The 12981-nt window shown below is 36.5% G+C and overlaps 1 protein-coding gene across 1 annotated transcript; it reads right to left on the bottom strand.

Moving 5' to 3' along the window:
- Positions 1–5532: 5532 nt before the first annotated feature.
- On the bottom strand, positions 5533–12599 carry LOC112515108 (50S ribosomal protein L1, chloroplastic). Its single transcript, XM_025121771.1, has 7 exons — positions 12225–12599; positions 9304–9483; positions 9169–9223; positions 8190–8317; positions 7231–7314; positions 6000–6125; positions 5533–5910 (listed from the first exon to the last, which is right to left on the bottom strand). Exons 1-7 carry the CDS (start codon positions 12579–12581, stop codon positions 5782–5784), a joined length of 1059 nt encoding a protein of 352 aa, XP_024977539.1. The 5' UTR covers positions 12582–12599; the 3' UTR covers positions 5533–5781.
- Between the last annotated feature and the right edge of the window lie 382 nt (positions 12600–12981).

Below are 12981 nucleotides of genomic sequence, written 5' to 3'. Positions count from 1 at the left end.
ACGATCGTTCCTCCTTCCATCGATCTCGCCTCCCATGACTCGTTCCTCCTTCCACTCAATCTCGCCTCCCACGACTTGCTGATGTGTCGTCCGGCCGCCTTCCACATCCTCCTTGCTGCTGCGTCGTCCGGCCGCCTTCCACAGCCTCTTTGCTGATGCGTCCTCTCCTTATTGCTGGTAAGTTTTTCGATCTCGCTTCCTTGTTGATGCGTCCTCTCCTTGCTGCCTTCCACAAACCCAGTCAACCATGGCAGTAAGTTCATATTTCTTCATCTAATCTTATTCATATTTCTGATTATCTTGCTGCTGCGTCCTCTCCACCTTCCACAGCCTCCTTGCTGCTGCGTCCTCTCCGACTTCATTGGATCATACCCACGGCGGATATTCGTTCAACCTACACGAATCATGGCAGTAAGTTCATATTTCTTCATCTAATCTTATTCATATTTCTGATTATCTTGATGAATTGTACAGTACGTGTTTTCGATAAGTCTAGGGTTTGGTTTAGGGAATTTAGCATTTCTCTTTGGAAATTGATGGTGTTTATTGCTTATTTCATGTTTGTAACAATGTTAATGATGATTGGATTACCGACATTTTGCAATTTCTTGAGGATTTGATACTGATATGAAGAAACAACATCTTTTCTATATATCCATTTAGAATTGATTGTATTTTGCACCCGATGTAATTGTATGTTGGTTTATTCAGTACTAAATTACCAGGGTTAAAATGGTAATTTGTTGTCATTCAGAGAACAATTACCGAACAACTTTGTTTCATTCAGCACTTAACCATTTTGACCTCTTAACTATTCTAAATTAAATCATTCAGCAACTGTCAAACAGTCCCTTAGAGAGTCTTACAAGGTTTTCATCTCAATTGGGCCTTGAACTTCTTGGTGGACTCATGGTGGGGGTCATGAGTGGAAAGTCCAATACACACATGCGTGGCCGTGGTTGAGGATGCGGGATTTGCGAAAGTGGCGCGGGAAGGCGCACTTTGCACTTCTCACGCCACATCGGATATAATTATCTGTTTGAGGAATTTACGGTTTATCTGTTTTATAAACCGAAAATCGGATAAATCAATTTTATAAAAACGTGTTAAAATCAGTTAGAGACCTGGTTTCTATCTGATCTTGATTTTTGGGGAATTTTGGCGTGATCATCGGGTGTTAACCAGTATAAATATTGGGTTAAACCACCTTAAATCACACACCAAAAAATCGTTTGCTCTCTCTCAAACTTCTGCCAAAATTCGTGTGCTCTCTCTCTCTCTCTCTCTCTCTCTCTCTCTCTCTCTCGTTTTTCCTTCTTCAATCAGTAAGAAACTACCATCAATTCTGCATCCACCTTGTCTTCGTTTTCGTTATCAAAGTTGTTGATAAACGAAACTCAATGCTGCATCAAATTTTGGGGCTTTGCGACCAGTAGACTCACAACATATAAGAGTGGTCGTATAAAACCTTTAAGGACATGTTTTTCCGTGCAGATTCTGATTAAACGTCGATTTAAATAGGTTGGGTTTTAATTTTCGTGTACTGTATTTATTTTTTGTTCACTAAGTGAACAACTCTGCTTCTACTCCCTTCTTTCATTGAATCTATCACGGAGAATAGATTCAATTTGTGTGGTATTGATCGGTTTGAAGAGTTTTTGAATTTCAGATATTAAAATTACCGTTTTTATTTATAAAAGTTTAATTTTTATAGTCTTTTAGATTAACAAGTTAAAATTGTTTATAAAGATTAAAACTTTATTGTTTAATTTATCCAATCTTGATTTTTTTTTTCAACAATCTTAAAGGTTTTATATCAATGGACTCCATAAATTACCGAATCTTAAACCAAGACATGATGAAACTCAAGAAATTCGACGGGATCAGTTATACCCGTTGAAACGACAAAATTAAATTCATGTTGATGGTTGTAAAACTTTACTATGGTTTGGATCCTAACCTCCCTCTCATTCCCGAAAATCTTAACCATGAAAAGAACCGGATAGATAGAGAATAGCCGATCTTGAAAAACTGAGAATAATCCGCAAGCAAGAAGAAACCCTTGCTTGTTGACATATAAAAAAAATGCCTTTGTCAGATCGGCTGTATGATATGTATTCCCTAATTACGTGTCCAAGAGGACTTTAGAAAGCATTGGAGTAAAGATATAAGTCACGAGAAGATGGTACAAATAAATATCTTGTATGCCAGTATTTGAGATTTCAAATGGTAGATGATAAACCGACTCTGGAGCAAATGCATGAGCTCCAAGTTTTAGTAAACAAACTGAAGTCGCTTTCCATACTTATTCCTGAAATTTTCCAAGTAGGGGCAATCATAGATAAATTGCCCCCATCTTGGAAAGATTTTTCAAAAAGAATGATGCAGAAATCCGAAGATTATCTTTGGATGATTTACTAAAACATCTTCGAATTGAGGAAGAGGCACGTAATCAGGATAAGAGAGCAAATCTCTGTTGAATGCTAACAGCGTGTAGGCTGGAGGCACGGGTAAGGGAAGGGTCGGAGATCCAAATAAAAAGTAGAACTTGAGTCCACAAAAGAAGAGCTTTAAAAGATCCGGACATCAATCAAATTCATAGCAACATTTCAAAAGGGTCGGAAAGTGTCACGTTTGCGGAGAGACGAGACACTATGCTTGTGAATGCAAGCACAAAAAGTCTGAACCACCTGCTAACTCTATTGAAGGAATTCAGCACCTTGTGGCGAATCTCATATGGAGGAGATTGATATGGTTTCAGAGGCCTCGACAAGGATCGTCGCCGGAAGAGGAGGATGGTACTTGGATTCTGGAGCCACTATTCATGTTTGTGACTCCAGGTCTAAGTTTGTTGAATATAGACCAGTCCGAGATGACAAACAAGTGATATTAGCTAACAACGGTCATGTTGATGTCGTTAGAATGGGTATCGTACTACTGAAATTCACTTCCGACAAGACCGTCACTCTCCGAGATGTTCATCACATGTCTTCTATCAACAAGAGCCTCGTTTCTGCAAGCAAGCTCAATGAAAACGGGTTTTTGAGGCAAGAAAGCTCGTGATATACAAGAGGAAGACCTTCATTGGAAAGGGATACTACCAGCTGGGTATGTATCGCCTGAATCTGAGTGAGGATGATAATGAGGAGGCCAGACCTAGTGAGTCAGTAGGCAGTTATGTGTTAGCCTCATCTGATGAAGTTTCTAATTTTCCATTTCCACAATTGATGTAATTCCCAACGTTATTAATGAAGTTAATTCTGTGGATTATTTTGTTTGTTATATTTCTTTGTGGTATAAACGTCTTGCTCATACAAATGTAAGAAATATTGAAAAAAATGCAAAATAAAAGGTTAATCAAAATTGACAACCAAGATTTTGGAAAATGTGAAACTTGTGTATAATCAAAATTTACAAAGAAACTTTTTCCATCAGTTAAACGAGACACATCAATTTTAGAGTTGATTCAATCCGATATTTGTGAACTGAATGGAATACTTACCCGAGGAGATAAAAAAATATTTCATTACATTCTGCAATGACTTCAGTCGGTTTTTACATGGTTATTTATTACACTCAAAAGATGAAGCTTTTGAAGCATTTAAGTTATATAAAGATGAAGTCGAAAATCAACTCGAAAAAAGAATCAAAATACTTCGATCAGACAGAGATGGTGAACATTTCAATAGAGAGTTCGACACATTCTGCGAAGAAAATGGTATCAAACATGAACGCATCTCACCATTTACTCCTCAAAAAAATGGTTTGGCAGAACGAAAGAACCGAACCCTTATCGAAATGGTCAACTGTATGTTGAACCAATCAGGCCTGCCTATCAATCTTTGGGAGAAGCTCTGTTAACTGTTTGCCATATTCATAATTGAATCATTAGTCATGTGATTCCAACTAGCCGATATGAGCTCTGGAAAGGAAGGAAACCAAACTTGAACTACTTCGGAGTTTGGGGCTGTATTGCCTACTATCGAACCCCTGATCCAAAAAGATCTAAATTAGAAGCTTATGTTGTTAAGAACATATTCGTTGAATAAACAATAAATAGCAAGGCTTATAGATTATGAACAAAGAATCAGGAAATATAGTAGAATCCAGGAATGTGGAATTCTTTGAAAATAGATCTTCAGAAGATGCTGAAAGATCAGAATCAACATTGGCCTTTAATCATTCTTGTTCATCTTGTGATAGTTCAAAAACCTTAAATAAGGTTGACGAACCACGAAGAAGTACAAGAGCGAGAAAAGAGAAAAATCTAGGAAATGGTTTTTTTCTCGTACTTGGTAGAAGGGACACAAAAGAAAGTGATAAGAGCGATCATTTTCTCTATTAATACTGAAAATGATCCTAAGACATATAAATAGACCATGACTTTAAGGGATGCTCCACCGTGGAAGGAAGCAATAAATGATGAAATGGACTCCATATTGGGAAATAGAACTTGGTTATTGGCTGATTTGCCTAGAGGGTGAAACCCGTTCGGTTCCAAGTGGATATTCAAAAGGAAAATGCACGATGATGGTTCAATATCATCCTTTAAGGCTAGATTGGTGGCTAAAGGGTGCAAACAAAAAGAGAGAGTCGATTATTTCGACACCTACGCTCCAGATGCTAAAATCAGTTTTATTTGAACTCTTATAGCAATTTCAGCCATAAAATGACTGTATATTTATCAAATGGATGTGAAAACAGCCTTCTTGAATAACTATTTAAACGAGGAGGTTTATATGGAACAACATGATAGGTTGGTAGTACCTAGACAAAAGAATAAAGTGTGTAAACTTATTAAATCTCTATACGGGTTAAAACAAGCTCCTAAATAGTGGCACGAAAGATTTGATACGACCGTCACATCTTTTGGGTTCAGACATAATTGGGCCGATAGGTACATTTACTCAAAATGCACGAGAGGATACACCGTAGTAATATGTCTTTATTTAATTGAGCAAACGGAATCTTTCAACTTCGTTAAGAGGAGGGACTTAAAACGTGTGTTTTTACATAAAGTGTCAGGAAAGATAATAAATGTATTGGACTTTAATCAAACAACCAGTAAGCCACAAGGACCATGAAAGTAATTTTACTCATATTTTGAAAAAAATATGTTGATTTTATATACAACTATTATGATATAAACTTGCTATTTATTTATTTTGTGTTACTTTAAATTTATTTATTGATGTAAATTAATTAGGGTGTAACATTTTAACTTATTTAAAAAAAATATAAATCTACTTTTAAAATTATCCTAATTTAACAGTCTTTTTTTAACAAAAATTATGGCAAAATATCATATGCATAACAAAAATAAAACCACGAAGACATATGTACCATGTACTTCCAAAAAACCTCGTGAAGACATATGTACCATGTACAACGATGGGCGCAGACTGGTCCTAAAAAGTATGATCTGGTGAACGATCCAGCCTGGTCCTGTCATCGGTCCGGGCAGGACAGGTTATTTTGCCCCATCTCTATGATATACCACATTTTCCAAAAACACACACATATCCAACTATGTGTGGAAAGCCAATATTAAAAAAACTCTCAACCAGAATAAGTCATACAAATTGCAAATGTTTTGTTGAATTGGCATAAAAAGGAAGAACACTAATGATCCAAGAAACAGCTTTCTTGCTCTTTTACTTCTCTATCAACCATGTGACCTTACTTCTCTTTCCTTTTTCAAGAACAGAGCTCAAGAAGCTAATTAAGCAAGCAGCAGATGATGATTCAATTTACATCTTCTATGGTTATTCTTTAGACATCCTATGGAAGCTTGAAATCAAGCATGTCCTTTATATCTAACCGGATTGAAGGCCCCATCGATGAGCATATATGCGCGCTTTTCCAATATACTCCTTTTGCGCCAGTTGGCTTGTTTGATTCCACTGATTTCTGCCAAATTAAGAAACAATGTTTTAGGTACTAATAACGAACGAATTAAAACAAAAGGAAGCTTCCAGAAGGGGAATGATGTGATATACCACTGCAGCCATCAGGTTTGTTAGAAGATCTTCTTCTGAAAAATTGGCCTTCCCAAATGGCAAGTGAACAATTCCTGTTTTATCTGCTCTGAATTCCACTTTCCCTTTCTTAAATTCCTCTATGGTCTGCAAAGTACAATATGGTCAAGTTTCCGAATTAAACCAAACAAACCCAGTAAATTCCACACTGAGATGAGGTCAGGGTAGGATGTACGCTAATATTTCCTCTACATGTAGGTCCTGAGGGTACAGTATAAGGTTGTTTCTGTGAAGACACCAGCTTGCAAAACAAATACTAAAGGAAACAAGAGGTCCCGTCGTACACAAGCTCCATTCACACTTACATAGTGGGCCCTACACGGGTGTAAATAGGCCTCTTCCACTTGTGAGATACCTTCAATACACTAACCTCTATACATAAACACATGAATGTAACTGAGGAACATATACATTCATATATATATATATATAGGGTTCAGGGAAACCACAAAAAATTGGAAAACTGAGGAACATCCTAATGACCATTGTATGTACCATATGCACATGCACATAAACGTAATTGTCCGGCATGCACATGTGCATAAAATGAACACATGCATAGAAACCAAGAAAGATTTTCAATTACTTTTATGCACATGTGCATGCCGTACCGATGAAGAGTTATTAGGGTGTTCCTCAATTTTCCACTTTTTTGTGGTTTTCCTTTGAACCCGAGTCTCTCTCTGTCTCTCTCTCTTTATATATATACACACACATATATATATATATATGTATATATATATCACAAGCTGAAAACTTGTAACACAATGTCCACAATTAAGAACTGTACCTATCATGTGAACTATGTGCTGATGGTATCTTACCTGAGGTATAGTAGTTGTAATAGTCCCAGCCTTTTAATATTATAATCAATGCTAGAATCTCTAAAATGGACAAACTGTTGGAGTTAAATGTAATTGTCTTCGTTGTTGAAGATTGACTTTTGTTTGTCTATTATAGAGAAATTATAGCAAATTCGTTGGAGATGCTCTTAGGCACTTGTGAGATTATTAAATACCACTATGGCACTACCCTCTACACACACTTATATATATAACTCTATACACACACGAACATATATATATATATATATATATACATACATATATGTCAGAAGCTGAATACATGCAACACAATGTCCACAATTAAGAACTGTACCTATCATGTGAACTATGTGCTGATTATATCTTACCTGAGGTATAGTGGTTGTAACAGTTCCAGCCTTAGGGTTTGGCATCAGTCCTCTCGGTCCCAAAATCTTTCCAAGACTGGCAACCTGATCCACAAACAATTCATTTACAACAAATCATTCTCATAACACACCTTTGCCAGCCAATATTGACCTATAGATACACATGAAAGCATGCCACAGGCTCATTTGTGTCAAGAAGTTCAAGATCCTTCAAACAAACCAAATATCATGAGTTGTATAATCCTACACATATTTGAGATATATAGCATTACGCATCAAGATCACTTCAGCAGAAAATTGAATAATACTATATTAAGCACTCTTGCACTTTCCTCTTTCATTATTTTCTGCTTAATTGGCATTCTTGAAGACAAATGAAATATCTCCGTCTTGAAAAAGGAGTCCACTTTGAAATCCATAAAAAAACAAGACATTTTTAATTGAAAACTATAAAGATGATCCATTACAAATTAACTGAATGACTTTGATCAATTCTCTAGAAAGTCAAGGGTAATTTAGTAAATATGACATTCATCTTAGGGCTAAATTCTGAAATAGGACTCCTTTTTGGGACAAAGAAAAATTACAGGTTGACTATTTTAAAAGGTAGCTTCAAAGTTTGCTTCTTCACTTTAGTTCAAAGGGGTACAAGGGTTCTCTGTAAATTCTCTAAAAGGTAGTACTCCTTCCATCCCAAAATAAATGTCCAGTTGTCCACAATGAAAAAGACACAGTATTAAGAATGTCTAATTATTGCACTTCTGAATTAACTAAAAGACAATTTTACCCTTAATATAGAGAGAAATTTTCTCCATCTCATAATTAGAGGTAGAATCAGAAGAAAATAGACGCTTACTTTTAAATGAGGACACTTATTTTGGGACAAACTAAAATAAAATTATAGAAGTATTTTGGGACGGAGGGAGTACTTATCTAAATAATAATAATAAAACTGAAACCTTAGGCATCATATCTGGAGTTGCAATCAGTTTGTCAAAATCCATGAATCCTCCTTTAATTTGTTCTATCAAATCCTCTCCACCAACTATATCTGCTCCTGCATTTTTTGCTTCATCGAACTTTTCACCTGTAGAGTAGAACAATTAGAAAGGAATCCAGCGAGATTATGATTAGTGACTTCTAAACCCTTATAGTAAATTGTTAAAATTATTTCAAAGCAAACGAGTATAAGAAGAAAACCTAAGATCATCTTCATCGTAAGAGAAATAACCAAAAATAATTCATAATTATACCAATTTACTACTACATCCAGATCATGAGAATTGCAACAATTTCCATTTTTGGACAGTTTTCAATACAGTTTTTGTCCCTTGTCACAAAAATGAAATCGATGAACAACTTTTGTGTTTGTTATGTTTTAAATGTCATATGCTCATAAAATTTCTCGAAAATAAAAGGAATGGGACATATTATATCTTATCTCGTATGCAACATTTCCCTTTCAGTTGCGAATGCGTTTAATACATCAATTCCAGAGTTAATTTATTTACTTATTTGCGTAACTACTTTTGTCCCATGAAAGTTGCATCTTTCGACTCTGTCACGTAATTTTAGGAAATACCTTCCATAATGACAAAATAAAACAATCTCGTTGAGGCACACAAAACACAATCAATTCTTTGCAATGAGAAAAATAGGCAACTATAACGTGAAAACTTTCCACAAAAAAGATCAAACTTGAAAACACCCCAAAGAAATGATGGGGCTATGAGCTATTGAGCTAGCATATATTCCTTTATGGGTAACCATGGGTATCCGGGCCAGCTTACGCACACCGACTAATCCCCCAAATGATCACGGAAGGCCTGGAGTATGGCCACAAGGGCAAATCATATTTTCAAGAGTATTCCAAGCTGAACCAATTAATATCCATCAAATAAAATGGTTGGGTGTAAACAAGATGAGAAGAGATATAACCTTGAGTTAGAACAGCCACCCTTACAACCTGCCCAGTTCCCTTGGGCAAATTTACCTACAATAAAAGATTTGAAACATCAGAAATTGTTTAAGGAGGGATATATTGAACGCCAACTAAAATTTCAAGTAACTCACTGTTGCTCTCAGCTGCTGATCGTTATATTTTGGGTCAATGTTGAGACGAAAATGTGCTTCTGCGCTTTCAGTGAACTTTGTGGTTGCCATTTGCTTGAGCAATGATACTGCAGTTTTCACATCATACTCTTTCTTGACCTCCCTCAGCTTTTGAATTTCCAAGAATCTCTTTGCCCTAGTCTGATACGCACAAATTGGAGAAAGAACGATTCAATTTATAGATAAAGTGAAGAATATGGTAACTTGGTAAGGCTCCACCCGTTTATCCTATTTTCTCTGTTTCTCATCTTCCTTGTGGTTCATCTTCTTTTCTTCCCCCATCATTGAAACAGACCCCATATAACGAAAAACAGAAATGAGTCAATTGGATGAACCAATTTTCTCATCATATGTTAAATGGGCAGTTGAGATTTGTAATATATCACCTTCAATTACAACTCTAGTGTATGGAATAAAAAGGCTATTCGAGAGATATTGACAATAACACATACTGAGCTATCCAAAAAAAAATCATGTCATTATTTCTTAATTGAGAAACTTGGTGACCATGAAGAACAACTGCTATTTAGAGAATTTTGTCGATTGACAACATGGTTATTTTTGGAAGTGCTCACAATTAAACAAAATTCACGGTTAATGAAATTCTTATGCAAGAAAGGGGTATGCCGCCACCCTTTGGAGCGCCCCACCATGCTGGTCCCAGAACCATTATGGGGGAGGTAAATCATGTGTCCGAGAAGGTGGGTGGTGCCTGGAATCAAATCCAAACCTCCCATTCATTCTCTGCAAGGATGACCACCTCCCGTGCCAGATCCAAAAAGTCATGGGATCGGGGGCACACTTTTTAAAGGGTATTTTATAAATCCAATGTCAAATAATCCATCCGAATCAAATGAGGTTCGGGTTAAAACATTTTTGGTCATCTGGTTTTCGAGTTATTCCAAAAGCCTTAGTAAGACATCATTAACGGCAGCAAACAATGCATTCCATGACAAAATTAACTATATTGCAAAAAACGTCAGTCTTAAATATCGAAACCATAAAAAAAAGTTAAATTGCTAAGAGTTACAACACCAACAGCAATGAGTGGGTTACAGGGAGCAATGAGTGAGTCATTCAAAGAAAGTTGGGGGCATCAATGTAAGAAGGCTGGGGGCATCAATGTAAGAAGGTTGGAGTAAATACAAGAATTGGGGTTCTAAGAAGATCACAACTTCTACGACTTTTGGTTGGGGGCATACGCCCCTACCCCCATAAGTTGGATCCACCCATGACCACTTCTTACCCGCTAAGCTAAAGCAAATGAAATTGCTAGAGAGAGCAGTATAAAATCCTTACACTTTGCAGCTTAATTGGCTATCATAAACTTTACGGTTAAAGAAATTGCTGCCTCTAGAGAGGGCAGTACAAAGTCCATAAGCTTTATAGCTTAATTGGCAATATAGAACCAACTACAACTATGATGGTAGTAATAATGAGAACTTCTACGCCATGCTTTTGAAGTAATATACGTCTTTCTTATAAAGGAGACTTGCAAAAGTCCAACCATGCTTTTAAAGCAATCACACGCGACAATCCTAAAAATTCATTGCAATCATTAAGAGATCCAACCATGCTTCCTTGGACTTTGAAACTTGCAATTATTTGGAACTTATGGGGTGAATGCGAATCCTGTGCACTCTTTGAAAGCCATGAGAAATTTTAATTCATTGAGGATGCTTCTATTTGTATCACCAGTGCTACCATTCAGGCTATCAAAGAAGTCACTTAAGTTCAATCATGGAAACAGCCGCTCTACCATTTGGAGTGGAGGACATGTCTGCAATCTGCATACATCCCGCCCCGTAACCCTACTTTTGAATGAGATATATTAGGTTTGTTTCGTTTATCCGGTCAAAGAAAATTTATCTCGAGGTGGGTGGGTTCTTGGAAGAAATCTTTTCCAATATGTCGCTTTTCGGCTTCCATTTGAAAATAGATATCGTCTCACCCACTTCCTCACTATGACTTCCAAAAACCCGTGACTCTCCAAAGAGTAAAACATCACATATCACACTCCACTTCAGTGAACATATTCTGAAGTGACACAAGGCACCCAACCTATCAGCTTTAATAGAAATCTTCGATGATTGTTGCCCTTAACCCAATGCTTATATCCCTTATCACACAAGGTCAAAACTCAAAGTCAAAAGCATACCTATAAAAACAAACGGAAGTCGCAAACTACGTTCTTTTTTTGTCTTCTTTTAACTCAAAAACCAGAAACTCTTTATCTTCTAGCAGGGTTCCACCACATACACTACCAGATATGAAATGACACCATACTCAGGAGGTACAACCTAAGATATGAAGTGGCACAAGGCAATTTCGCATAACATCAATGTGGAACTGATCCACATTTCAATCTTGACACTTGGTAGCTTCTCCCATAGGCTCATATACATATACCCTTTCCTTGAATATTGCTGGTGGTTTATTCTACAGAGGCCATTGTTATACTATAGAAACTATAAATTAATATAAGAAAAATAACATTTGACAGTTCAAGCGTGCATGATTAAAGAGAACTCTCAAGATTATAAATTCCAAACAAGTACATTTGGGGGTTTGTCATAATCAATCCATGAAAAAAGACCTCAATTAGAAGTCCACAATTGACTTTGTGGGGTGCAATTAACTGTTTCAAACATTATAATTGACAAGAATTCCAGTCTTTGTGTAACAATTATCAACATACATTCAATTATATAAACGAACTACAATAACCTAAAATGTTTTTGAGAAGAAATTTGGAAAAAATCAATGTCGAAATCATGGGTTATTTTTTGGGTGACGAAGGGTTCAATAATCCGAAATCCTTTACCCAAATCAAGCGACATACCCAGAACAATGGAATGAAAACAAATTCAATATAAACATACCCTGTCTCTCTTAAGAGGCAAAGCAGCTTTTCCTTTCTTAGGCTTGGTGGAGGAAGGAGGAGCGGCCGTAGCGACACCGCCACCTTCGACTTCCTCATCAACATCTTCATCCAATTCGGCTTCAGCAGACACCGCAGAAACCAAAAATGGGGAATTCTTGGAAGAAGCATAACCTACAAAACCGGACTTCAAAATGGTGGGTCTAATGCATTCTGATTGGGATTGTAAAACCAGGGTTTTGGTCTTAGAGTTAGGTTTGAAAGTGAAGGAGGAGATGAGGGATGATTTTGGTTCTTGGGTGAGATGAATCGATGACAGAGTGAGAGTAGCCGAAGTGGAAGCAGAGGAGGAGGCCATCTTCTGGTTTTCCTTGGCCTATGTTATGTGCTCTATCCTTTCCCATATATACCATGAAGATGATGATAAGGTACTTTCCGTTGAATGACATTTTTAGAATCAAACTTTCGATTCAACCCAAACCAGCCTTTAACTTTCCTAAATGAATTCGCTTATTAGAAAACACGCCTTGTTCAATTGCATTAATATCTATAATTGATTTCTTCTGCGTAATACGAATCGATAGGGCCTCATTCGTAAGTGTCAAAGAGAAAGAGAGATTTTGAAATTTTCAACAGATTGCCTAAAGTTTCTCACAAATAAAAAGTTAAAAGTTGAAATCTTCAACAAAAAAATCATCTTTAAAAATTCTTTATTTTGAAGAATCCAACATTCAATATAATATTAAAATATTTTATTT

This window comes from Cynara cardunculus (genome assembly GCF_001531365.2).
Source record: "Cynara cardunculus var. scolymus isolate 2C chromosome LG 1, CcrdV1, whole genome shotgun sequence".
Lineage (NCBI taxonomy): Eukaryota > Viridiplantae > Streptophyta > Magnoliopsida > Asterales > Asteraceae > Cynara > Cynara cardunculus.
This window is presented reverse-complemented; position numbering and strand designations above follow the sequence as displayed.

Excerpts from the sequence above, each read along its gene's own strand:
- LOC112515108 (XM_025121771.1), bottom strand. The coding sequence starts at position 12,581 with ATGGCCTCCTCCTCTGCTTCCACTTCGGCTACTCTCACTCTGTCATCG. Across the intron at positions 7,315-8,189 it reads CTCCAGATATGATGCCTAAG|GTTGCCAGTCTTGGAAAGAT; the intron begins GTTTCAGTTTTA and ends TTTGTGGATCAG. Across the intron at positions 5,911-5,999 it reads CAAACCTGATGGCTGCAGTG|AAATCAGTGGAATCAAACAA; the intron begins GTATATCACATC and ends TTAATTTGGCAG.